At 48.2% G+C, this 23,743-nt stretch overlaps 2 protein-coding genes across 5 annotated transcripts in view; one reads left to right on the plus strand and one right to left on the minus strand.

The window, feature by feature from the left end:
- Positions 1 to 3,762, plus strand: part of TM6SF1 (transmembrane 6 superfamily member 1) — a 46,326-nt gene extending 42,564 nt beyond the window's left edge. For all 3 annotated transcript variants that reach the window (XM_038767298.1, XM_038767299.1, XM_038767300.1), the window contains 2 exons: positions 350 to 469; positions 3,310 to 3,762. In XM_038767298.1, the coding sequence (XP_038623226.1) occupies positions 350 to 469; positions 3,310 to 3,501 (312 nt within the window). In that variant the 3' untranslated portion in view covers positions 3,502 to 3,762. The remainder of the gene's footprint in view (positions 1 to 349; positions 470 to 3,309) is intronic.
- A 1,349-nt stretch (positions 3,763 to 5,111) lies between these two features.
- Positions 5,112 to 23,743, minus strand: part of HDGFL3 (HDGF like 3) — a 49,180-nt gene continuing 30,548 nt past the window's right edge. Inside the window, exons 2-7 of one of the 2 annotated variants that reach the window (XM_038767355.1) lie at positions 23,384 to 23,460; positions 20,156 to 20,294; positions 18,186 to 18,344; positions 14,478 to 14,624; positions 6,326 to 6,374; positions 5,112 to 5,733 (exon numbers count right to left, since the gene is read on the minus strand). In XM_038767355.1, the coding sequence (XP_038623283.1) occupies positions 6,369 to 6,374; positions 14,478 to 14,624; positions 18,186 to 18,344; positions 20,156 to 20,294; positions 23,384 to 23,460 (528 nt within the window). In that variant the 3' untranslated portion in view covers positions 5,112 to 5,733; positions 6,326 to 6,368. Of the gene's footprint in view, positions 6,375 to 14,477; positions 14,625 to 18,185; positions 18,345 to 20,155; positions 20,295 to 23,383; positions 23,461 to 23,743 lie in introns of both variants that reach the window. The other variant, XM_038767354.1, reaches the window with a different exon arrangement.

A 23,743-nucleotide genomic window follows, 5' to 3' on the forward strand; every position in this document is an offset into this window, starting at 1 on the left:
AATCATCGTCATCAATCGTATTTATTGAGCGCTTACTGTGTGCAGAGCACTGGACTAAGCGCTTGGGAAGTACAAATTGGCAACATATACCGTTATTATTATGGTTGTATTGCCCTCTCCCACACGCTTAGCCCAGTGCTCTGCACACAGCGAGCGCTCAGTAGATAGGACTGAATGAGGAGGAGACTGTGAGCCCACTGTTGGGTAGGGACTGTCTCTATGTGATGCCAATTTGTACTTCCCAAGCGCTTGGTCCAGTGCTCTGCACAGAGTAAGCGCTCAATAAATACGATTGATTGATTGATTGATTGATTGATTGGGGACGACGCGGGGTGTGTCTCCCCGACAGATGCTGGCCTACCTGTTCTATTCGGTGCCGTGGGGCGTGGCGGCCACGTACGGGCTGATGGTCCCCGGCTGCTGGTGGATGCGGGATCTGACGGTCGTCCACGCCGGAGGGCTCGCTCAGGTTGGTACTTCTCACCCTGGCATTGCCCCCCTTCTGCCCTTCCCCACTCAGGGGGCTCCTCCATATCGGAAGCTCGCTGTGGGCAGGGAACGCATCCGCTATACTGTTCTCCAGGAGGCCTTCCCAGACTGAGCCCCTTCCTTCCTCTCCCCCTCTCCATCCCCCCCCATCTTCCCTCCTTCCCTTCCCCACAGCACCTGTATATACAGATTTATTACTCTATTTTATTTGTACCTATCTATTCTATTTATTTGATTTTGTTAGTATGTTTGGTTTGGTTCTCTGTCTCCCCCTTTTAGACTGGGAGCCCACCGTTGGGTAGGGACCGTCTCGATAGGTTGCCAATTTGGACTTCCCAAGCGCTTAGTCCAGTGCTCTGCACATAGGAAGCGCTCAATAAGTACGATTGATGATGATGTTCGGTTGTCCTCTCCCCGGCGCTTGGTGCAGTGCTCTGCCCGCGGTCGGCGCTCGGTAAATCTGATCGGGTGAACAAAACGACCCGGGAGTCAGGGCCTGTTATTCGTTCGTTCGGCGTGGCTTAGCGGAGAGAGCCCGGGCTTGGGAGCCGGAGGTCGTGGGTTCGAATCCCGGCTCCGCCCTGTGTCTGCTGTGTGATCTTGGGCAAGTCACTTGACTTCTCTGGGCCTTAGAGAAGCAGCGTGGCTCAGTGGAAAGAGCCCGGGCTTTGGAGTCAGAGGTCATGGGTTCGAATTCCAGCTCCGCCATGTGTCTGCTGTGTGACCTTGGGCAAGTCACTTGACTTCTCTGGGCCTTAGAGAAGCAGCGTGGCTCGGTGGAAAGAGCCCGGGCTTTGGAGCCGGAGGTCGTGGGTTTGAATCCCGGCTCCGCCGTGTGTCTGCTGTGTGACCTTGGGCAATTCACTTGACTTCTCTGGGCCTTAGAGAAGCAGCGTGGCTCGGTGGAAAGAGCCCGGGCTTTGGAGTCTGAGGTCATGGGTTCAAATCCCGGCTCCACCATGTGTCTGCTGTGTGACCTTGGGCAAGTCACTTGACATCTCTGGGCCTCAGTTACCTCATCTGTAAAATGGGGATAAAGACTGTGAGCCCCATGTGGGACAACTTGATCACCTTGTATCCCCCCAGCGCTTAGAACAGTGCTCTGCACATAGTAAGCGCTTAATAAATGCCATAATTATTATTATTATTTTTATTAAAGAGCCCAGACTTGGGAGCTGGAGGTCGTGGGTTCTAATCCCGGCTCCGCCGCTTGTCAGCTGTGGGACTCTGGGCAAGTTGCTTCACTTCTCTGGGCCTCAGTTACCTCATCTGGAAAATGGGGATTAAAACTGTGAGCCCCACGTGGGGCAACCTGATAGCCCTGTATCTACCCCAGCGCTTAGGACAGTGCTTGGGCACATAGTAAGCGCTTAACAAATACCATAAGTATTATTATTATTATTTATTGAGGGCTTACTCTGTGCAGAGCACCGTACTAAGCAGTCGGGAGAGTACAATAGACACATTCCCTCTCCACAACGAGATATCCCAGTGGGAACAGGAGCGTCCCAGGATTTCATTTTTACGCTCACTATGTTCCAGGCACTGTTCTAACACTGGGAGAGATACAAGCAAATCAGGCTGGACACAGTCCCTGGTCCCACATGGGGCTCCCCGTCATCAGCCCCATTTTACAGATGAGGGAACTGAGGCCCAGAGAAGCAAAGTGACTTGCCCAAGGTCACACAGCAGACAAGTGGCAGAACCAGGATTAGAACCCAGTCCTCTGACTCCTATCGTGCTCTATCCACTAGACCACACGAGTTTTTCAATCACTTCTACCGTCACAGCCTAATGTGGAAAATATACTCCAGTTTAGCAACCCTCCCTATCCCACAACGCCACTCATCATCATCATCAATCGTATTTATTGAGCGCTTACTATGTGCAGAGCACTGTACTAAGCACTTGGGAAGTACAAATTGGCAACGTATAGAGACGGTCCCTACCCAACAGTGGGCTCACACTCCACCCACAAACCTCTGTTCCAAGTCGTGAAGCAGTGGATAGAACTCGGGCCCAGGGTCAAAAGAACCTGGGTTCTAATCCCGGCTCTGCCACTTGTCTGCTGTGTGACCCTGGGCAAGTCATTTCGCTTCTCTGGGCTTCAGTTCCCTCAATTGCAAGATGAAAAGCAATTTTCATCCTCAAGATGGATGAAAAGCGTGGGCCCCATTGGGGAACAGGGTCTTTATCCAACTTAACTTGTATCTATCACAGTGCTTGGTACATAGAAAGCACTTAACAAGCACTATTATTATTATCATTGATAAAATGGAAGTCACCAAATCCACTCAGGGCTCCCTGATAATAATAATAATGGCATTTATTAAGCGCTTACTATGTGCAGAACACTGTTCTAAGCGCTGGGGAGGTTCCAAGGTGATCAGGTTGTCCCATGGGGGGCTCACAGTCTTAATCCCTATTTTACAGATGAGGGGACTGAGGCCTAGAGAAGTGAAGCGCCTTGCCCAGAGTCACACAGCTGACAACTGGTGGAGCCGGGATTTGAACCCATGACCTCTGACTCCAAAGCCTGGGCTCGTTCCACTGAGCCCCGCTGCTTCTATAAGACGCGGCAAAATACGCGGTCATTTTTGGTTTCCTGACAGTCTGGGGGGAAATCAGGCTTTTAAGATTGTTTGGAAAGTATAGGTCCAGTGGTGGGACGGCGTCCGGCGGGTGGCTGAATTTAGCCAAGGGTGTTTCTGGCGAGAGGCGGGGGATTTTCAAGGCTGGGGAAAGGCTAGAGCTCAGAAACACCATCACCTGCTGACGTCTTCTTCATCGCGCGGCCCGTGTCTCTCTTGTGCGTGACAGGCGCAGTTCTCCCACATCGGGGCTTCTCTTCACGCCCGGACGCCGTACATCTATCGCGTGCCCGAGGAGGCGAAAATCTGCTTCCTGGGACTAAACCTAGTGTACGGGATCCTCCCTCAGCTGCTGGCCTACCGGTGCATCTACAACCCGGAATTCTTCACCAGAGCCAGGGCACAGGAGAAGAACGAATGACGAGACGACGAGGTTCGGGCTCTGGGTTGGCGAGGTCGCTGGCTCTTGCTCAGATCTGACTCCGCTGCCGGGAGAAAGGGCCCGAAGGTGATAAGGTGGCGGCTCGAGCCTATTCGAACCGCGAACGGGGGAAACCGGGCTATCGAAAGTCTGTCTAAAGGGAATACTGAGTTGCGTAGAAACAGAGTTGGATTCTGTTGTACTGGTTAGCAAATTCGCTCTCGGAAATTATTTTCAATAAACTTTTGATATGCTACGACACGCTCGTCTGGGCCATTTCGTTCCTCCCGTTGGCGAGGATCGGATTGTTTTAAACGCTCGTGCTTCTTTTTTTACCCCCTGGTCGTCTCTCTGATAACTCTTCCAGAGTATGGAAACTAATCCCTCCCCCAAAAGTGAGCCGGGTCCATCTTGTTACTTGAAAGAACAAAACAGCTTCATTCAATTACCCGTTTAAAGGGGGTACAATTACGCAGTAAGGGCTCAATAAATCTGACTGAATGATTGATTTCAACGATTGGCTTCCTGAAAAGGATGGATCCGCTGCTCCATTGGCTCTAAGATTACGAATCTGGAGACAAAGGGCTAACCACCTGCTTGGGGCCTTTCAACTCCAGAATTTCCTCCCCACAAGGTGAATCTCTACCGTGCTGGGCCCAAAGCCCCTTTACCCTTTCGGCTACAGAAGAACCTCATTTTTTCTTTCTTTATTAGCTCCAGGGGCTATCGAGAAGCAGTGTTGTTTAGTGGATACAGTCCAGGCCTGAGTCAGATGGACCTGGCTTCCAATCCCGGCTCTGCCACCCGTCTGCTTTGTGACCTAGGGCGCGTCACTTCGCTTCTCTGGGCTTCCTTGATCTCATCTGTAAAATGGGGATAAGAGTGTGAGCCCCATGATTACTTTGTCTCTACTGTTACTTAGAACAGCAGCTGGGACATAGTAAGCGCTTAGCAAGCACCATAACCTCTGCCTCCACTTGCAGATGGACACATTTTTACTCTCGTACACCGATAATAAAAATATTGGGGGCTTCTCTATTGATAATAACATGCCGACCGGATTTTTTAAGACCAGTCGACCCCCCACCGAAGTGCTTCCAGGGTGGATTTCTGGAAATGTGGCCCTGGTTTTTGCCTCGGGTTCTGATTCTGGGCAGACCCCTCCCCAGCTGGTGCCCACGCGGTGGTCTGTCTCTTCCGGACGACGGGTGCCAGGGTTTCTACAGCCGGCGGAGGAAGTGCAGGGAGATCTGCAGGACCGTGAGGGGATCTTCTTGGCCGGAGTCTGTCCTGTCTATCCCATCTGCTGGGCAGTGGAAAAAAATCCAAACCCCAGTAAGAGAAGGGCCTGGACCACGGAGGATCCCGCTTCCACTTGAGGTAGTCCCGTGTCACTCGCCGTGGCCTCCCCCGGGGTCTCCGCTTCGCGGAGAGGAGCGGCGGCCCAGGCGGGACTAGGGGGGCCGGGGGGCTCGTGCGTGGTGGGCGAAGACCTGCCCTAACCCCCAAAATGCCATGCCTCTTTGTCCCGCGCGGATTCCGGAGAGGGCGGAGCCTCCCAGAAAAGGGATATCCCGCCACCCCCCCAAAAAAACCTCACCTGCACTTAATTCTACTATCGGCAACTCAGGGTTGACGATGTTTTTCTTTAATACTTGAGTTACATTAATACCTCACATTGTTACATGAATGAAGTCAAATGACACTAACTTAGTTGCTTACAACCTCAAATCTTACTCCCAATACACATTCCAATAAGTTTATTCGGTAAAAACAATACATTTTTTTTTTTTGTTTTTGTTTTTGTTTTTTTTTTACAGTAAACTCTTCAACTACAAACCTTGAATACGCGAAAGATGTTCCAAAGACAAGCAGAACGAGGACTGAGGAAACCCAAACCGACTAAATATGTTCTCACGATAAAAGCTGGCATAAAAAATAAATAAAGTTCTCTATCACAATAGCAACGATAATGTACACAGAATCATGGATTTTTGGAATGATTACTTACTAATCTAGCTCTATTTCCAAAAGAAAACCGAAGAAGAAGTTCCTTTTTTTTTTTTTTAAATTTTTTTTTTCAGGCTTTAAGTATTGAAAATTGAACGGGGGTTTTGGTTTTTTTTTCCCACGGTAACTGCTGAATCCCCTAGGCTCACCGTTGAAAAGGATCCACTTAAGCCAAGAGCCCGAACTGTATCGCCGTTGGAAAACAAAAATCCTGGTCTTCATCTAAAGGAACACAAAAGAGACTTTCACTGACTTCACATAGAGAAACTAAGTGAGCGTGGGGACAGGACGACGTGATTTTGGAGACGCGTTTCGGTTTCAACTAGCTAGCTCTAACGGGGACTATGTATCTTACAGCCTCGGTCTTGGGCGCTAACGGACGACTTTTGTTTTTCGAGTTTTCGGTCAATCGGGTGTCTCTGGCGATTTGGAATCGATCCTTAGTTGCGCTCGGGAGAGGAGGGAGACGTTCTTCGCCCCCCCCCCCCCCCCCAACGCCCACCCGTCTAAAAACGTCGATTCCAACTGAACGGGGCCTCCTGCGGGGGTGGGAAGGGAGACCCTCAAACGTGGGCAAAAGGTTCGGGCCCCCCCAACCCGCTGGTGGGACGGGACGACTTCATGCAAGCAAACGATAGGGGATGAAAGGTGACCCTCGGAAAAAGCTAAAATGTCTGAGTTCGGCAAATACAACAGAGAGGGAGGGGGCGGGACTATGTGCATATACAAACTGGGACTCGGGCGACAGGGACAGTGACTTATAATGGGGCGACTTCTATCAAACCCAAGACTGTTAGACAATCGGACATGGAACCTCCGTGCGATCTTCCTTGGCGGGCGGGCGTTCGTTCCGACGGTTAAGTCTGTGGGAAGAGACAGGGAACGGACCTTGAGAGGGGTGGGAGGAAGGCGGGCGGGATCTGCCACGGGACGGCCCAAAATTCTGGTTTGGGTCGGGCCAGGCTCCTCTCCAAACCGGAGCCAGCCGAGTGAGGGGGGGCAGTGCCTTTAAAACTACCTCCGGCAGTTCATCATCAATCATCAATCGTATTTATTGAGCGCTTACTGTGTGCAGAGCACTGTACTAAGCGCTTGGGAAGTACAAACTGGCAACAGAGTTGGATACGTAGAATACCGGGGAGGGGGCTGTCAAAAGAATGGACGTCTCTGGGGGGGAACGGGATGGTTCTGCGGGGGGCGGGGGGGAGTGTCTGTGGGAAAGAGAGCCGGAGAGGAGGTTGTGGTCTGAGCTCTTCTTACTAGGCCATGCCACTTCCCTATCGAGCATGCTTACGTATGTCCTACTGAGAAGCTGTGTGGCCTAATGGATACAACCCGGGCCTTAGAGTCAGAAGGGTAAGCTCGTTATGGGCAGGGAATGTGTCTGTTTATTGTTGTATTGCACTCTCCCAAGTGCCTAGTGCAGTGCTCTGCACACAGTAGGCGCTCAATAAATATGATAGAATGAGTGAATGAGATCCGGGTTCCAATCCCAGCTCTGCCACGTGTCTGATGTGTGACCCTGGGCCAGTCACGTCATTTCTCTGGGCCTCGGTGACCTCATCGGGGAAATGGGGATATAGAGTGTGAGCCCCACATGGGACGGTGTCTAACCCGATTTGCTTCTATCCACCCTTGTGCTTAGAACAGTGCCTGGAACACAGTAGGTGCTTAACAAATACAATTATTGTTATTATTACTATTAATAATGAAAATCCCTCCCATGACCCCACAGCATGGTCCTCTTCTCACCCCATCTCCTTCCTACCTTTCCTTTCCAAACACATCAAGCCAACTGTTCTCCTTAAGATGCCTCCACTTCCTCTCCTCCGACTCTCTTTAGGACATCAAGCCAACTGTTCTCTTTAAGATGCCTCCACTTCCTCTCCTCCGACTCTCTTCAGGACCCCCTGAAATCTGGCCAGTGCCCCCCTGCATTCCACAAAAACCATCCTATCACCAAAACGCTTCCTGGATCACCTCCACAGTCCACTTCCTCCTGTGCCCAAACTGCGGAGTGCTGCTGGGGGAAATCCCTCAGATCTTGCCAAATCCAATGGCCTCTACTCCACCCTAGTCCTCCTGGAGCTATCGGCTGCCTCCGATGCTGTCGGCCACCCCCTTCGCCTGGAAACTTGCCAACTTGTCCTTCTCAAGCGCTTAGTACAGTGCTCTGCACACAGTAAGCGCTCAATAAATACGATTGATTGATTGAAACATTATCCAAACTCCGCTTTGCTGACACTGTCCTCTCCTGGTTCTCCGCTCATCTTTCTGGCCGCTCATTCTCAGTCTGTTTCGTGGGCTCCTCCTCTGTCTCCCACCCCCTAATTTTGGGGTGTGCGTGTCCCCTCAACGCTCAGTTCTGGGTCCCCTTCTATTCTCCATCCTCACTCACTCCCTTGGAGAACTCATTCGCCTCCGTGGCTTCAACTACCACCTCTGTGCGGATGATTCTCAAATCTCCATTCCCAGTCCTGACCTCCCTCCGTCTCTGCAGTCTCGCATCTCCTCCTGCCTTCAGGAAATCTCTGCTTGGATGTCCTCCCGTCACCTCAAGCCAAACGCATCAATCAGTGGTGTTCATTGAGCACTTACTATGTGCGGAGCATTGGAGTAAGCACTTGGGAGAGGACAATACAACACAATCAGCATGTATATATGTATATATGTTTGTACACATTTATCTATTCTATTTATTTTATTTTGTTAGTATGTTTGGTTTTGTTCTCTGTCTCCCCCATTTAAACTGTGAGCCCACTGTTGGGTAGGGACTGTCTCTATATGTTGCCAACTTGGACTTCCCAAGCGCTTAGTACAGTGCTCCGCACACAGTAAGCGCTCAATAAATATGATTGATGATGATGAATCAGCAGATACATTCCTTGCCCATGTGGAATTTAGAGTTTAGAGGACTGTAAGGCCCGAAACAGCGCTCCTCATCTTCCCACCCAAACCGGATCCCCTCCCCGACTTTCCCATCACCAATGACAACATTCCCATCCTCCCAGTTCCACAGGCTCATAACCCTGGCATTACCCTCACCTCATCCCACTCATTCAACCCGCGGATTCCATCCGTCACCCAGTTCAAAGCATCTCTTCCACCCAATCGCTTCCTCTCCATCCCAACTGCAACCACGCTGATCCCAGCACCGATCCTTTCCCATCTTGACCTTCTGCGTCGGCCTCCTCGCTGACCTCCCTGCCTCCAGCCTCTCCCCTCTCCAGTCTGTTCTTCACTCTGCCGGGCAGATCAATTGGCTCAGAAAAAAAATCCACATCTCCCCAGCGCTCAGAAACCAGCAACGACTGCCCATCCTCCTCCGCGTCCGACAAAAACTCCTTGCCGTCGGCTTTAAGGAGCTCGCCCACCTCTCCCACTCAGCCTTACCTCACCAATCTCCTACCAATCCAACCCGCTTACTTTGCTCCTCCCAAGCCGACCTACTCACTGTACTACCGACCCCTCGCCCACATCCAGCGCTTAGTACAGTGCTCTGCACATAGTAAGCGCTCAATAAATACGATTGATGATGATGATCTTCCCTGTGGCCTGGAACTCATTCGTTCCTTCAGTCATGTTTACTGAGCGCTTACTGTGTGCAGAGCATTGTACTAAGCTACGACAATAAACCGCCACATTCCTCGCCCAAAATGAGCTAGTCTCCCTCTTCCTTCATAGCTGACAGACCGACACTCACCCATCTTCTAAGAGCATCTACAATCACATCTCCTCCAAGAGGCCTTCCCAGATTAATCCCTCAATTCCCTACTTGCTTCCCCTTAGGTGTTGCCTATGTACTTAAGCAGATTTAAATTCTCGCCACCCCCAGCCCCACAGCTCTCATGGACATATCTTTATGTCCACAAGAAGTGCTGTAGTGGCTACAGCATGGGCTGGGAGTTAGAAGGTCCTGGGTTCTAATCCTGTCCTGCCATGTGACCTTGGGCAATCAATCAATCGTATTGAGTGCTGTGTGCAGAGCACTGTACTAAGCGCTTGGGAAGTACAAGTCGGCAACAAATAGAGACAGTCCCTACCCAACAGCGGGCTCACAGTCTAGACATCACTTCACTTCTCTGGGCCTCAGTTCCCTCACCTGGAAAATGGGGATTGAGACTGTGAGCCCCATGTGGGACAGAGACTCTGTCCAACCTGATTTGCTGGTATCCACCCCGGCGCTTAGTACAGTGCCTGGCACATAGGAAGTGCTTAACAAATACCACAATTATTATTATTGTGATTGTACTCTTCTGTTTGCCCTATCTTCTTTTACTTTCATGTCTGTCTCCCCTACCTAAGGCACAGATCACGTCTCCCACCTCTACTTTTTATGGTCCCCCTGGCTATATAGTCCCCGGCACTTAATACAATGCTCCACACATTGTAAACGCTTAATTTAGACTGATTGTGGCTTAAACTTGTCTCTCTTGATCAATTTTCTCATACTCTCCTGCACATTTAGATTCAAGGGAACGTCATCCTCCCCAAATTCCAAGCTTTATTTTAGCTTCCCAAGTTCCACGCTTTACTTTAGCTCTCCCTCTAGACTGTAAGCTCACTGGGAGCAGGCAATGTGTCTACTAACTCTGTTGCATTGTCCTCTCCCAGGCGCTTAGTACAGATAAGTGCTCCATAAATAGGACCTGACTGACTGACTGATCTCTCCCCAGCGTGGCTTAGTGGGAAGAGCCCGGGCTTGGGACTCAGAGGTCGTGGGTTCTAATCCCGGCTCCGCCACTTGTCAGCTGCGTGACTTTGGGCAGTCACTTCACTTCTCTGGGCCTCAGTTCCCTCATCTGTAAAATGGGGATTAAGTCTGTAAGCCCCATGTGGGACAACCTGATTACCTTGTATCTACCCCAGCGCTTAGAACAGTGCTTGGCACATAGTAAGCGCTTAACAAATACCATTATTATTATTATTATCTCTCCCCCTTTAGACCGCAAGCTCAGTGCAGGCACGGAATGGGTCCGCGGTATTGCACTCTCCCAATCGCTTAGTACAGTGCTCTGCACATAGTAAATGCTCAACAAATACCACTGATTGATCGATTCATTCATTCAATCATATTTATCGAGCGCTTACTGTGTACAGGGCACTGTACTAAGCGCTTGGAAAGTACAAGTCGGCAACATATAGAGACGGTCCCTACCCAACAACGGGCTCACAGTCTAGAAGGCGGAGACAGACAACAAAACAAAACATGTAGACGGGTCCAAAATCATCAGAACAAACCGAATTATAGCTATAATTGATTGATTGATCGATCGATAGCCGGGGGACTGATTGATTGGTCTCTCCCCCTATGGACTGTAAGTTCGTTGTGGGCAGGGAACATGTCTACTGACTCTGTTATTCTGTATTCTCCTAAGCACTTAGTACAGTGCTCGGCACAAAGTAAGCGCTCAGTAAACTGTATCGCCCGATTAAACACTACTGTGGCAATTACACTGTATTCTCCAAAGCGCTCAGTACAGTGCTCTGTACACAGAAAGCGCTTAATAAATAGTATCACTTGACTAAACACTGCTGTCATGGCATCGAACATGTCACTTAGTACATAGCACCTAGTACATAGCGCTTAGTACAGTGCTAAGCGCTTAGTACAGTGCTCTGCACATAGTAAGCGCTCAATAAATACGATTGATGATGATCGAACAGCGTGAACACGGTGCCACCCGGTGGCTGAGCAACCTCATTGCCGGAAACCGTTTCACCGTTAAAACGATAATAAAAATAATTGTGGTATTTGTTAAGCGCTTATTATGTGCCAAGCTCTGAGGTTTCCCAGGGGAAATGGAAAAGCCTGAGGGTTTCCCAGGGGAAGATGTGCCTCACTAGGCGCTCCTTTAATAATAGTAATAGTGATCATCATCATCAATCGTATTTATTGAGCGCTTACTATGTGCAGAGCACTGTACTAAGCGCTTGGGAAGTACAAACTGGCAACATATAGAGACAGTCCCTACCCAACAGTGGGCTCACAGTCTAAATGATGATGATGATGATGATATAATAATAATAATAATAATGATAATGGTGGTATTGATTAAGTGCTTACCATGTGCCAGGCGTTGTAATAATGATAATAATGATGGTACTTGTTAAGCGCTTACTATGTGCAAAGCACTGTTCTAGCGCTGGGGGGATACAAGGCGATCAGGTTTTCCCAAGTGGGGCTCACAATCTTAACCCCCATTTTACAGATGAGGGAACTGAGGCAGAGAGAAGTGACTTGCCCAGAGTCACACACCTGGCGGGGCCGGGATTTGAACCCATGACCTCTGACTCCAAAGCCCGGGCTCTTTCCGCTGAGCCACGCTGCTTCTCTAAGTTGTACTAAGTGCTAGAGTAGATACAAGCTAATCAGGTTGGACACCGTCTCTGTCCCATGTGGAGCTCGTAGTCTTTAACCCCATTTTACAGATTCATTCTTTCAGTCGTATTTATTGGGCGCTTACTGTGTCCAGATGAAATAGCTGAGGCCCAGAGATGTGAAGCGACTTACCCAAGGGGCGGAACCGGGATGAAAACCCAGGTTCTTCTGAATCCCAGGCCCGTGCTCTATCCACTAGACCACGATGCTGCTGAAGCGGTAGGCCCTTAGTACAGTGCTCTGCACACAGTGAGTGCTCAATAAATATGACTGATTGAGTCCTGAGACTCCTGAGGTGAACTGCTGGCTACAGAATGGGGAAAGCTCTCACTGATAAACTGATGGCTTACAAATGATGAGTTCTTTGCTTGTTTTGGGCAGGGAATGTGTCTATTGTTGTACTGTACTCTCCCAAGCGCTTAGTAGGGTTCTGTACTTACACAGGAAGCGCTCAGTAAATAATAATAATAATAATAATTATGGCATTTATTAAGCGCTTACTATGTGCAGAGCACTGTTCTAAGCGCTGGGGGGGGATACAAGGTGATCCAGCTGTCCCACATGGGGCTCACAGTCTTTATCCCCATTTTACAGCTGAGGTAACTGAGGCCCAGAGAAGTCAAGTGACTTGCCCAAGGTCACACAGCAGACACATGGCGGAGCCGGGATTCGAACCCATGACCTCTGACTCCAAAGCCCAGGCTCTTCCCACTGAGCCACGCTGCTGCACAGGAAGCGCTCAGTAAATACGACCGAATGAGTGCCGGGGAGACACGGGATCATGCCTTAGTAGTATGAGTTCTCAACAAAGATGTTACTTCCCTGACTCCTGCTTTCTTCGATAAGCTGGAGAGGCAGCGTGGCTCAGTGGAAAGAGCCCGGGCTTTGGAGTCAGAGGTCATGGGTTCAAATCCCGGCTCCTCCACTTGTTAGCTGTGTGACTTTGGGCAAGTCACTTAACTTCTCTGTGCCTCAATTACCTCATTGGTAAAATGGGGATTAAAACTGTGAGCCCCCCGTGGGACAACATGATCACCTTATAACCTCCTCAGTGCTTAGAACAGTGCTTTGCACATGGTAAGTGCTTAACAAATACCATTATTATTACTTTCATTATTTTTATTATTATTATTATTATTATTATTACCAAACAGTCCTGCAACATGGCAGGGTGGAGAGCGCCCAGGACTGGGAGTCAGAAGGTCCCTGGTGCTGATCCCAGCTCCACCACTTGTCTGTGTGACCTTGGGCAAGTCACTTCACTGGGCCTCAGTGACCTCATCTGTAAAATGAGGATTGAGAGTAGGAGCCCCATGTGAGATTGTGTTCAACCTGATTAGCCTGCATCTACCGCTGGCGCTTAGAACAGTGCTTGACACATAGTCCCCCTCTCCATCCCCCGCATCTTACCTCCTTCCCTTCCCCACAGCACCTGTATATATGTATATATGGTTGTACATATTTATTACTCTATTTATTTATTTTACTTGTACATATCTATCCTATTTATTTTATTTTGTTAGTATGTTTGGTTTTGTTCTCTGTCTCCCCCTTTTAGACTGTGAGCCCACTGTTGGGTAGGGACTGTCTCTATATGTTGCCAATTTGTACTTCCCAAGCGCTTAGTACAGTGCTCTGCACATAGTAAGTGCTCAATAAATACGATTGATGATGATGATGATGATAGTAAGCACTTAACAAATACCATTATTATTATTATTATTATTAAAGGAGCACCTGAGTGGGGAAAATTATTATTATTGCTGTAGCATTTTTATGAGCTGTTATGGTCCCTTTATTGCATCTCCTACTGATTTCGGACTGGGACGGGAACTGGGTCTGATTCCCACTTGTGTATTCTTTCCCAGCGTTTAGTACAGAGCTTTGCACATAGTAAGCACTTAATAAATCCTACTCCTACGACTAATTTGCATAGCCCAGGGCCAATTTCTGCAGCGTCTCTTGAGCTACCCATATGCCCTTTGGGTAATCAGTAGTGTGTCACTCAGTCAACAGTATCTGCTGAGTGCTGTGTGCAGAGCACTGTACTAAGCGCTTGGGAGAGGACAACGGACCAATATAACAGACACAACCCCTGCTCACAAAGAGCTTACATTCTAGAGACTGAGTGCCTTTTAGGTGCCAGGCAATGAGAAGCAGCAGGGCCTAGTGGCTAGAGCCCGGGCATCTTAGAACCTGGGTTCTAATCTAATTCTCATCTGCTGTGTGACCTCAGGCGAGTCACTTCCCTTCTCTGGGCCTCAGTTCCCTCCTCTGGAGAATGGGGATTAAGTCTTTGAGTCGCACGTGGGACGTGGATTGTGTCCGCCCTGATGACCTTGTATCTCCCCCAGTGCTTAGTTCAGTGCCCGGGACACAGTAAGCACTTTACAAGCACCATAAAAGAAAAAAAAATGGAGGGGTCTGAAAGCAGGCCTGTGTTGGCTGTTGTCTACCCAAACTTTGTGAGCTGTCCCCTTCGATTCCCATTTTTCCTTCTTTGAAATGGAGTTGGGCTGGGTGTAGTAGAGCTTTTGGGGGGGGGTGACTGAAGGACCGGGAATCAAATGAGGCACCAAGTTACCCCTTCGCTGGTTTTCTGCAAGTCTGAAGACGTGTTTCTTGTGTCGTTGCCCGCGTCTCCGGCTTCAGAGCTGCTCTTGTTTTCTTCTTCTTTGCAGTCTTTGTCGTCTTCGTCCCCCGGAGATTTCCGGGACTGCTTGGAGGACTTCTGAGAGGGGAAGACAAAGTGACAAAAGGGTCGGAAGTCAAAGTACCAACGGCACAACTGGAGCAGTGGGAGAGTGCTTGGGAGCATGTGCAGGCAGTGGTGTCAGCAGCTGGAGTTGTTATTATTATTTTCACTACTAATAATGATAACAGCCTCGGCAGCCAGGGTTGTAGGCTCCTTGCTTTTCAAAACAGAAGACAGTCCTCTAGACTGTAAGCTCACTGTGGGCAGCAAACCTTATCTGCCAACTCGGCTATACTGGACTTTCCCAAGCGCTCTGTGCAGTGCTCTGAAATCCATCCATCAATCAATGGTATTTTTTGAGCGCTTACTATGTGCAGAGGACTGTACTAGGCGATTGGGAGAGTATAAGCCAAAAGAATTAGCAGACACATTCCCTGCCCATAATGAGCTCACAGTCTAGAGCGGAGTCACTGTGGGTGGGATGAGAATTTGTCACTCAATCAATCCATCACATTTATTCAATGCTTACAGTAAGCGGAGCACTTGGAAGAGTACTGGAATAATAATAACAACAACGATTGTGGTATTTGTTATTAATAATAATAATTACTTGTTTTGGTACTTGCTATGTGCCAGGCACTGTTGTAAGTGCTAGGGTAATAATAATAATGATGGTATTTGTTAAGCGCTTGCTATGTGCCAAGCACAGTTCTAAGCGCTGGAGATAAAAGTTAATCAGGTTGGACATAGTCCGTGTTCCATATGGGGCTCATTCTTAATCCCCATTTAACAGATGAGGTAACTGAAGCCCAGAGAAGTGACTTGCCCAAGATCACAAAGCAGTCAGGTGGTGGAGCCAGGATTAAAGCCCAGGTCTGGGCTCTATCCACTAGGCCACGCTGCTTCGGAAGCGTAGGGTAATACATGGAAAAGGGTCCTTTTCTTCAATACTAAGCCAGGGTAGGAATTTCAATCAATCCATCAATCAATCAATCGTATTTATTGAGCGCTTACTGTGTGCAGAGCACTGTACTAAGCGCTTGGGAAGTACAAGTTGGCAACATATAGAGACAGTCCCTACCCATCAGTGGGCTCACAGTCTAGAAGGGGGAGACAGAGAACAAAACCAAACATATTAACAAAATAAAATAAATAGAATAGATATGTATAAGTAAAATAAATAGAGTAATAAATATGTACAAACATATATACATATATACAGGTATATATTTCAGTTCTCACCCCAAAGGACAAAGCCTAGTCACCACACTGCAGTGTGGCTTTGCGTGGACCCTTCACTGACATCAGAAGGAGGTGTCGTGTGTGGGGATCAAAGACGGAGTAGGACGGTGAACAGATACCGAATCCCTATTTTACCCTGGAGGAAACTGAGGCACAGAGAAGTGAAGTGACTTGCCCAAGGTAGTGGCACTGGGAATAGAACCCAGCTCCTCTGACTTTTTTTTTTTAATGGTATCTTTTAAGCGCTTACTATGGGCCAGGCACTGTAGCATGTGCTGGGGTAGATGCAAGCTAATCAGACTGGATATGGTCCCTGTCCCACTTGGGGCTCAGTCTTCACCCCCATTTTACAGATGAGGGAGCTGAGACCCAGAGAGAGCGAATGACCCGTCCAAGGTCACACACAGCAGACGAGTGGCGGGGCTGGGATTAGAACCAAGGTCCTTCTGACGCCCAGGCCCGCGCTCTATCCACCAGGATAGACACCCAAGCCTTTGCCCTTTCCACTAGGCAACACCATTTTGCCAAGAAAGAACCGCAAAAAGCACTCAGTAAATTAGAGAAATTATGAGTACAGTCGATTCTCCCCTATCATGGGGACGTGTCCTGAAAGAATGTCAACATTAAGGAGGAATTGTGTTACAGTTGTTTCAGTTTATCCTTCACCCCATTCACGAGCACTCCATTTTCTTCCGACACCAGTCGGTGCTCTATCCTGGGCAGGAGTGGCCTGTGGAAAGAACTCTCCCTAATTCTCAGGGAAGCGGCTAGAGCCCGGGACTGGGAGTCAGAAAGGTCACGGGTTCTAATCCCGGCTCCTCCACGTGTCTGCTGGGTGACCTTGGGCAAGTCACTTCACTTCTCTGGGCCTCAGTTCCCTCGTCTGGAAAATGGGGATTGAGACTGTGAGCCCCACGGGGGACAGGGACTGTGTCCAACCCGATTTGCTTGTATCCACCCCAGAGCTTAGTAGAGTGCCTGGCACAAACCAAATGCTTAACAAATATAGTAATAATAACTGTTATTATTATTAATTCTTGTAATGAAATAATAATAATAATAATTTTGGTATTTGTTAAGTGCATACTAGGTGCAAAGCACTGTTCTAAGCGCTGGGGGGGGGGATACAAAGTGATCAGGTTGTCCCATGTGGGGCTCACAATCTTAATCCCCATTTTACAGATGAGGTAACTGAGGCCCAGAGAAGTGAAGTGACTTGCCCAAAGTCACACAGCTGACAAGCGGCGGAGCTGGGATTTGAACCCATGACCTCTGACTCCCAAGCCCACGCTCCTTCCACTGAGCCACGCTGCTTCTCAAAATCCAAATCTTCCAATGAAAACAAGTACTCTAGCAGAACAGACCCCACCTTTTTCTACTTTAGTGAATTGGGCTCTTTCCATTGAACTGGATTCTTTTCACTGAACAATTATAAAGTGCTTTCTTTTGGGACCGCTTTTTTTCCCCCACACCGAGAGGTTCTACAATGGGACACCTTCAAGCAGAGGCAAATTGCGGCAAATTTCTGTAATAGAAGCCAGGTTTGACGGGACCGAATGCGAGATGTTTACTCGGGATGCAGACGCTGAAAGTAAGGGGCCTCAGTTTTCCCGGGTCATTTGGGCAAATGGTCAGGATCGAGGATTGAATCGGAAATGTTTTCCGAGACACTTGGTATTAACGGTGAGTTGCTTTACAGAAGGCTCTGCTGATTTCTATTCCTCTACTAGCCAAGGCTCATCAGAAAAGGAAGCACTGAGAAGTGTACATAAAACTTAGAGATCCCCTGGATGAGGTTCACTGTCTCAATCCCCATTTTCCAAATGAGGGAACTGAGGCCCAGCGAAGTGAAGTGACTCGCCCAAGGTCACCCAGCAGACAAGTGGCGGAGCCAGAATTAGAACCCGTGACCTTCTGATTCCCAGGCCTGTGCTCTAACCAGATGCCACGCTGCTTCAGGATGCTCCCAAAGGACAGGCCCTCTGGGATGGTACTTTTTTTTTTTTTTTTGGTATTTGTTAAACACTTACTATATGTCAGGCACTGTACTAAGCGCTGGGGTAGATACAAAGTAACTGGGTTGGACACAATCGCTGTCCCACATGGGGCTCCCACTCTTAATCCCCATTTTCCAGATGAGGGAACTGAGGCCCAGAGAAGGGAAATGACTTACCCGAGGTCACACAGCAGGCAAGGGGCAGAGCCGGAATCGGAACCCAGGCCCTTCTGACTCCCAAGCCCGGGCTCCATCCACTAGGCCACACTGCTTCTCAAGTTTACAGCCCTCCGTAGCCTGAACCAGATGTCTTGACCTAGACACGACCGTCCATGACGACGGAAGCCCTCCCGTTTTACCTTTGAAGTATATGATTTTTTCCGTTTCGAGCCGGCTTTCTCATTCTTCCTTTTGCCCTTTCCATCTTCCTCTACTCGCCCGCCTTCCTCCTCGCTGCTGGCATCGGCGGTGTTCCCTCCCTCTCCCTCGGTTTCGGAAGAGCTCTGCTGCTGGATTGCCTGCGAAATAAAAAAGGAAAAAAAGAAAAGAAAAGGAAAAATAGCAGCTAATTAGTTCTAAAGTCCCACCCATCATGCCAAGATAGGGATAAGAAACAGCTCTCCTTGGATCGTTCTACTCGGAAAAATCACCGCTTATCCTTCAGCACCTCAAGATGAAGTACTGACGGAAGTAACTTTCCCACTGGCCACCTGGAAAAAAAGAACCCAAAACAACCTTTTTGACGATCTAACTTTTATTCAGAATTATTTCCTCTGGTGGGGGCAAATGATGCCTTGAAAGTAGGAATCTCTTCAAAGGGCTTCGGGAGCTAAATAATAATAATTACAACAATAGTGGCAAAAATAATAAATTGTGTTACTTCTTAGCTTACTATGCGTCAGGCAAAGAAAGCTTGAGATCTTAGACAGATGGAAAAAATCCTTGATTTTTTAACAGTAGGATGGAATTCTGTGGCAACCTCTTATTCCTAAGATTCTACACTCTGACCCTGCTTGGGCAACCACAAAGATTCAATCGTATTTCAATCGTTATTTATTGAGCGCTTCCTGTGTGCAGAGCACTGTAGTAAGCGCTTGGGAGAGGACGATATAACAATAAACACACATATTCCCTGCCCACAACGAGCTTACAGTCTAGAGGATGTGAGCGAAGCAGCATGGCTTAGTGGCTAGATCATGAGGCCCGAGAGTCAGGAGGATCTGGGTTCTAATCCCGGCTCTGTCACTCATCTGCTGCTTCTGTGTGACCTTGGGCAAGTCACTTCCCCTCTCTGGGCCTCGATTCCCTTATCTGGAAAATGGGGATTAAGACAGTGAGCCCCACGGTGGACACCTGACCTGATTAGTTTGTATCTACCCTCAATGCTTAGGATGGTGTCTGGCACATAGTAGTGCTTAATAAATACCACACAAAAAATGCTTTGGCTCCTATAGGAGGTGTGAGAGAAGCAGCATGGCCTAGAGAATAAAGCCAGGGCCCGTGAGTCAGAAGGATCTGGGTTCCAAACCTGGCTCTGCCATCTGTCTGCTGTGTGACCCTGGGCAAGTCATTTCACTTCTCCGGGCCTCAGTTCCCTCCTCTGGAAAATGGGGAATAAGAGTGTGAGTCCCATGTGGCACAGGGATGATGTCCAACCCAATCACCTTATATCTACCCCAGCACTTAGTAAAGTGTCTGGCACATAGTAAGCACTTAACAAATACCAGTATTATTACTTGAAAACTGGGAGTGCTTACCATTCATTCATTCAATCATATTTATTGAGCACTTGCTGTGTGCAAAGCACTTAAGAGCTTGGGAAAGTGCGATCCAAGAATAAACAGTGACAGTCCCAGACGACAATGAGCTCACAGTTGAGGGGGAGATACAGACATTACGACAAATAAATAAAATTCCCATACACACAGCCCTGTTCTAAGTCCTTGGGAAAGGACAACAGAATATGCAGACATCCTTGCCTTCAAGAAGCCTATGATACTGCCATCGAGGGGGTCGGGACTTTGGGGATGGGAGGATAAAAAGGGATGATGAAGAGGCTGGAGGGCTGGAAAGAGGAATCAATCCACAGTATTTACTGAGTGCTAACTGTGAGTAAGTGTTTGGGAGAGTATAAGATACCCATTCCTTGCCCTGCACACAGGAAGATCGACTGACTGATTGCCCACGACGAGCTCACAGTCTAGAGGAAGGGGAGGTGGGGCAGGAAGAGGAAAGACGGGAAAGAAACCGGAGAGCGATCTGAAGCCACGAAAAGCCCCGACTGGTTCCCCAGAGCAAGGCATCAAGGAGAAAACGGTCGTCCACTTACCTGGTATCCAGTAAATTTCACTCCGGGATTATTTTCTATTTCCCACAAACCTTCGTTGAATCCTTTTCGCTTGTTTGACTTCCCAAACTTATCTTTGTATTCCTTGTAGGGGAAAAGGTCTTTCGGACCCAGAAATGCCCTGCACACAGACAATGTTAATGGATTCATTCATTCATTCATTCATCCACTCAATCCTATTTACTGAGCGCAGAGCGTTATACCAGGTGCTTAGGGGAGTGCAATACAATAGTAAACAGATCTTTCTTTGGTCCGCAAACAAATTACATTTCTATTACTCGCCTAAGTTAAACACACTGAATGCAATTAAAGAAAAAGTAATGGAAAGGAGTGTTGTTCAAACCTTAAATGTGCTTTGTGTATGGCTGACCTTTTTTATGGCTGTTATGGTGGACTGGAGTGGTTTAACTACTAATAATTGTGGTATTTTAGGGCTTACTATGTGCCAGTACTAAGCACTGGGGTACATACAAGGTAGTTGGGTTGGACACAGTCCCTGTCCCACATAGGGCTCACAGTCTTAACCCCAATTTTCCAGATGAGAGAACTGACGCCCAGAGAAGTGAAGTGACTTGCCCAGGGTCACACAGCAGACAAGCGGTAGGGCCGGGATTAGAACGCAGGTCCTTCTGACTCTCAGGCCTGTGCTCTATCCACTAAACCACTAAACCGTTTAGTACAAACCGCTTGGAGAAGTTAACGTGATGCAGTGGATGGAGCACGGGCCTGAGAGTTAGAAAATTATGGGTTCTAATCTCATTTGTCTGCTTTGTGACCAGGAGCAAGTCATTTCACTTCTCTGCACCTCCGTAACCTCATCTGTATAACTGGGTTGGAGACTGGGAGCCCGGATTGTGTCCAACTTGACTGGCTTGTGTCCACCCCAGCGCTTAGTACAGTGCCTGGCACATAGTAAGTGCTTAACGAGCCTCATAAAAAAATTTAAAAAATGCATTTCAGATAGGGAAAATAGTAGGATCTAAGGACATGTACATGTCTGAAGATGTACAGACCGTAAGCTCATTGTGGGCAGGGAACGCTTCCACTGACTGTTCTATTGTACTCTCCCACGTGCTTAGGACAGTGCTCTGCACACAGTGAATGCTCAATAAATGCCACTGATTGATTGATTGAATAGATGAGGCAGAGGTGATGGGTTCTGAAGGGAAGGGAGGGTTGGAGGAGGCAGGCCAGGAAAGGAAAGGGAGAGGAGGGTGACTCTTTGTGACGGATGATGCTTGGTTGGGTGGCTCTAGAATGGAAGCTCGTCGCTGGCAGGGAAATTGTCTTTTTTATTCATCTCTCCCAAATGCTTAGTGCTCTGCACACAATAAGCACTCAATAAATACGACTGAATTGAATGAATTCAATTATTCAGTTGATTTGAATAATTTGCAGAGCACTTTACCAAGCGCTTGGAAAGTATAATTCGGCAACAGATTGAGACAATTCCTACCCAACAACGGGGCTCACAGTCTAAAAAATGAAGGAATGAGTTGAGGACTGAGAGTCGTGCTGCAGGAAAGGCTGAGAAATGTGAAAGCTAGCCAGGGGAAGGGGTGGAGGGAGGGACGGGAGAGTAGAGGTAAGAAGGAAAGGGACCGCAAAGGAGAAGCTGCGTGGCCTAATGGACAGAGCCCGGGCCTGAGAGTCAGAGGACCTGGATTCTAATCCCGCCTCTGCCAAATTCATTCATGCAATCGTATTTACCGAGCACTTACTGTGTGCACAGCACTGTACTAAGCACTTATGCTTGCTGTATGACACTGGGCAGATCGCTTCACTTCTCTGGGCCTCAGTTCTCCTGTTCTCCCTTTGTACATATTTATTACTCTATTTATTTATTTATTTATTTTACTTGTACATATCTATTTATTTTATTTTGTTAGTATGTCTGGTTTTGTTCTCTGTCTCCCGTTTTTAGACTGTGAGCCCACTGTTGGGTAGGGACTGTCTCTATATGTTGCCAACTTGGACTTCCCAAGCGCTTAGTACAGTGCTCTGCACACAGTAAGTGCTCAATAAATACGACTGATTGATTGATTGATTGATTCTCCCTCTTACTTAGACTGGGAGCCCCATATGGGACAGGGACTGTGTCCAAACTAATTCACTTGTATTTACCCCAGCTCTTAAAACAGTGTGTAACACCTAGTAAGCGCTTAACAAATATCATTTAAAATAAAAATGTCGGGGGCAAGGCTGGGAAGAAGATGAGGGGGCTCAGCCTTGGCATTAGACAGAAGGAAAGAATGACACTGAAGGCAGAAGATGTTCTCATTTTCATTAAGACACAATTTGTTCTTCTACCTTTCACAAATGCATTTCATTAAAATATCCCTGACCAATATATACTAGCAATCAATCAATCAATCAAAGGTAGTTATTGAGGGCTTACTGTGTGCCAGAGCACTGTACTAAGCGCTCGGGAGAGGACAATACAGAACAGAATTAGCAGGCGTGTTCCCTGCCCACAATGAGCTTACAGTCTAGAGGGGCAGACATTAATATAAGCAATTAATGTCTTTTATTGAGTGCTCACTGTGTGCAGAGCACTGTACTTGGCGCTTGGAAGAGTATAATAGAACACTACAGCAGACACATCCCCTGCCTACAATGAGTTTACAGTCTAGGGGGGAGAGAGACATTAATATAAATAATCAATCCATCAATCAATGGGATCTACTGAGCACTTACTGTGTGCCAAGCACTGTACTAAGTGCTTGGAAGAGTATAATAGAACACTAGAGGAGACACATCCCCTGCCTACAATGAGCTTACAGTCTAGAGGGGGAGATATTAATCGAAATAATCAATCCATCAATCAATGGGATCTACTGAGTGCTTACTATGTGCCAAGCACTGTACTAAGCGCTTGGGAGAGGACAATCCAACAGAATAGGCTGGCACGTTCCCTGCCTGGAACAAGTTTATCCCAGAGTGATGTCAGGGAAGAACTAAGGAGGGAAAGATCAGGCCAGGGAGTCAGAGGTCATGGGTTCTAATCCCGACTCCGCCACTCATCAGCTGTGTGACTTTGGGCGAGTCAACTTCTCTGCGCCTCGGTTACCTCATCTGTAAAATGGGGATTAAGACTGTGAGCTCCACGCGGGACAACCTGATCACCTTGTATCCCCCCAGCACTTAATACAGTGCTTTGCACATAGCAAGCGCTTAAGAGATGCCACCATTAATTAATTATTGACTTACGTTTCATGAGTGCCGAAGAAGAAGATTGGGTATTTATTGGCTGGAGGCTTCACCGCTCCCTCCGGAAGTTCATCGATCTGTTGGAAAGCGAGGCGTCCGGGCACGTTAGCAAAATCTTCGTCACGTCAATCACATCAACCCCTGGGGGTTGGGGGGCTTTTCCCAGGGGCAGGGTTGATGAAGAATGCTGTGTCTGCCTGTGGTTCCCCAGCCGGGAGACCGCCCTGTGTCTTCCAGACTCCTCTGCTCTCCCGGCCAGATCATCATCATCATCAATCGTATTTATTGAGCGCTTACTATGTGCAGAGCACTGTACTAAGCGCTTGGGAAGTACAAACTGGCAACATATAGAGACAGTCC

Source organism: Tachyglossus aculeatus, chromosome 26 (assembly GCF_015852505.1).
Source record: "Tachyglossus aculeatus isolate mTacAcu1 chromosome 26, mTacAcu1.pri, whole genome shotgun sequence".
Lineage (NCBI taxonomy): Eukaryota > Metazoa > Chordata > Mammalia > Monotremata > Tachyglossidae > Tachyglossus > Tachyglossus aculeatus.